This window comes from Odontomachus brunneus, unplaced genomic scaffold (assembly GCF_010583005.1).
Source record: "Odontomachus brunneus isolate Ranch 3 - 2012 unplaced genomic scaffold, Obru_v1 Obru_scaffold_067, whole genome shotgun sequence".
Classification (NCBI taxonomy): domain Eukaryota; kingdom Metazoa; phylum Arthropoda; class Insecta; order Hymenoptera; family Formicidae; genus Odontomachus; species Odontomachus brunneus.
Genome location: NW_022639517.1, coordinates 1,715,246 through 1,718,115, shown reverse-complemented (window position 1 = coordinate 1,718,115; position 2,870 = coordinate 1,715,246). Strand labels below are relative to the sequence as shown.

At 34.2% G+C, this 2,870-nt stretch overlaps 1 protein-coding gene across 12 annotated transcripts in view; it reads left to right on the top strand.

Moving 5' to 3' along the window:
- LOC116846699 (rho guanine nucleotide exchange factor 11) overlaps positions 1-2,870 on the top strand; it is a 660,614-nt gene that overhangs the window by 54,641 nt on the left and 603,103 nt on the right. For all 12 annotated transcript variants that reach the window (XM_032820895.1, XM_032820894.1, XM_032820888.1 and 9 more), the window contains 3 exons: positions 964-1,185; positions 1,273-1,322; positions 1,757-1,814. In XM_032820895.1, coding sequence (XP_032676786.1) covers positions 1,014-1,185; positions 1,273-1,322; positions 1,757-1,814 — 280 coding nt within the window. In that variant the 5' untranslated portion in view covers positions 964-1,013. The remainder of the gene's footprint in view (positions 1-963; positions 1,186-1,272; positions 1,323-1,756; positions 1,815-2,870) is intronic.

Genomic DNA, 2,870 nt, shown 5'->3' with positions numbered 1-2,870 from the left:
GGACATTTCGAATTTGCACTGTCGTTTTGTACAGGCCGAACTTCGGAGCTAAACTGAAAACCGGTTCTGCTCGATGCCAGCGCCAACGGACCCAACGGTTTCGACTAAACGTAACAATAGAAATAAAAGCCATCTACCAGGGGTGCGTTCCAAAACCTACAGTAAAACTATAATTACATCTCTATACGTTTTGGATCGCAGCCCTGAAAGGTAAAATCCCCGCTCCGGGTGAGTATACCTGCTGCGTGCTATTAGAGCCTCGACGCTGCTCAAGAGATTTGTTGCGCTCGGAGGCCATAACTTCCGAACGGCTGCGAATTTCGATTTAAAACGTTGGGAACATATTCTTACAATGTTAAATAAACATTTTATGCAAAAAAAAAAAATTCGATTTTTTGAAAGTTCTAATTGGATTTCCCCCCTTAAGGACTTTAGGCCCGGCTAGCTTGTCATGCCCATATTACAGTGCATACAGCATTCGTCTCACCGTAACACGCGTGTTGATTGGTCAGTGGGCTGCTGCTCGGTAGAAATTTTTTATCATTAATATCTCAAAATTTTATGTGGTTGTTTAAAAAAATATACCGATTTTATTGCTCACTCTGACCTATTCTAGCTGTATATTAACTCTGATACAAATTAGCAACTCTGTATACTCTGAGTCCATATATACAAAAATAAACAAATGTCATTGATACATAAGAAAGGGGGAGAGGAATAAAAATGCAATATAATAAAAAGTGGAAAAAATGTAACGTAGTCTTAACATTACTTTAACCGTTTTACTTAAGGTCAAATTAACATAATTATTTTATAAAGTTAATCAGATTTTTGACGTCCTATTACGTTTGAAGTATTTTTTCATACAACATTCTTTTTGAGATATAATTGCTGTTTCCATTATTAAATATTCTTTATTCTATATAAATCATTTATATAATGATAATAATGAAATTGTCATAGATCGGTAGCAGTGGTAGCAGAGGTGAGGAGAGGTGGAACTTAAAGAAGGGATGAATGGAACGACGGCGCTGCGACGCAGCGTTGGGGCTGGTGCAGGCGCCATTGGTGGTGGAGCCATTGAGCCAGCACCCATCGCCACTCTTGTCGTATATAAAGATGATGCTGGATTTGGAATGAAAGTTTCTGGCGACAATCCAGTCTATGTCCAGTCCGTAAAAGAAGGTCCGAATAAAAACGTTATGTTTTTGATAATAGATAGTACATTTTCACACATTTTATAAACATCTTTATAAGTGATGTACTTTATAGGTGGAGCAGCAGCAAGAGCGGGTCTTCATGCAGGTGACAAAATAATTAAGGTAAATAAAAATAAACTTGTAAAATTTAATATAGAAACGAAATAACACATTTTTGTTAATTATTATTGGTTTCATGTGCAATTCAAAATGTATTATCGTGATTATACTATTTCTCATATTTACTGCTAAATCTAATTTTGCGTTTTATACGTGCATAGTAGACGTGCATAGTAGACGTAGCTATGATGTGTCTCGTAGCTATAAGCGGAGGGACGCGATTCGCGTGTATCACGGTCGCGCACCGGCTGAAGACTGACAGTTGTTTGTAGATATGTACAGAATAATAATTCAATAATGAAAACAATCGCACGGCTAACAAAAGACCCGGGTTCGTGTTCTGATTTCGATGAAACTTCGCTCCGATATTTTCCACTCATCTCTACTTGCCTAAAGTGTTACACATGTAATATTACAAGAAATTACTTTTGTTTAAGGTGAATGGTGTTAATGTAATGCAGTCTACGCATACCGATGTGGTCCAGCTCATAAAATGTAAGTGTATTTTTTTCTTTAGCTGAATCTAACTTAACCTAACAATTTTTATTCTTTAAATAATAATAAAAGTAACTGCTGCCGCTGCAAAATATTAGCATTGTTATATTAGAAATACAGTTTATTGACGTAATTAAAAAAATGTTTTCTTGATTAACATATGATTACAACAGTATTTTTAGCATTTTTAGATGTAATTTAATGAAAGATAAACAGACGCCGAGCGCTCGCCTGCACGTATGGAATTATATAAAAATTAATGTTTCTATAAAAAATATCTTATTTGCAAAATAACACATTTAAAAATGTTAATAAAGAATATTGTTGTTTACATTTTTATTTTTGATAAAAAACGTGATATCAGGTAGTAAAGACTAAATAAAAATAATTTACGTACTTCTGGACACGAGCATAACTAAATGAAAAATAGTAGTATATCTAATATCGTGTCCAGAAGTAGTAGTATATCTTACGTTCAAATCGAAATGTTCAAATCATAATTTAGTCACATTAGACACAGTGTCTTACACAGTGTATAAGAATAAATGTGGGGGTGTATGTATCGGAGGGTTTGAGTGAGGGGGTGGGGAACATGAAATGCTCTTAGTATCACTCTGACATGTGTTCTGAACTGACAAATAAAAAATTGCTGTTTCAAGATTTTTGGCCAATTTTGTCAAAAATGACCCTCTCTTTCCAAGGTAGGGGGGTTTTCTGCCTCTCTTAATTGCTATTTTGCAATTTTTGACCTTTAACCAACCTATTGGGTTGAGTTTCATTGCCTTCTGATGATTCTCACTTTTTACAACATTTCACATTTTGTATCAAAAATAAAAAACTTCGGGCGCGTTGAAGATTTTTTTGCGCGATATGAAGATATTGACCGATTTCAAAAAATTCTCAGAGCTCTATGAGAACAAAATAAATAATTTTTATCTCTTGATATTTTTCGGTAAAGTTGATAGAATTCAAGTAAAAAATTATTGAAACCAATAATTTTGTAGATATTTACGTAAATATCTTAGAAAATAGAGGTCGTATAAAAAATTTTTTCAA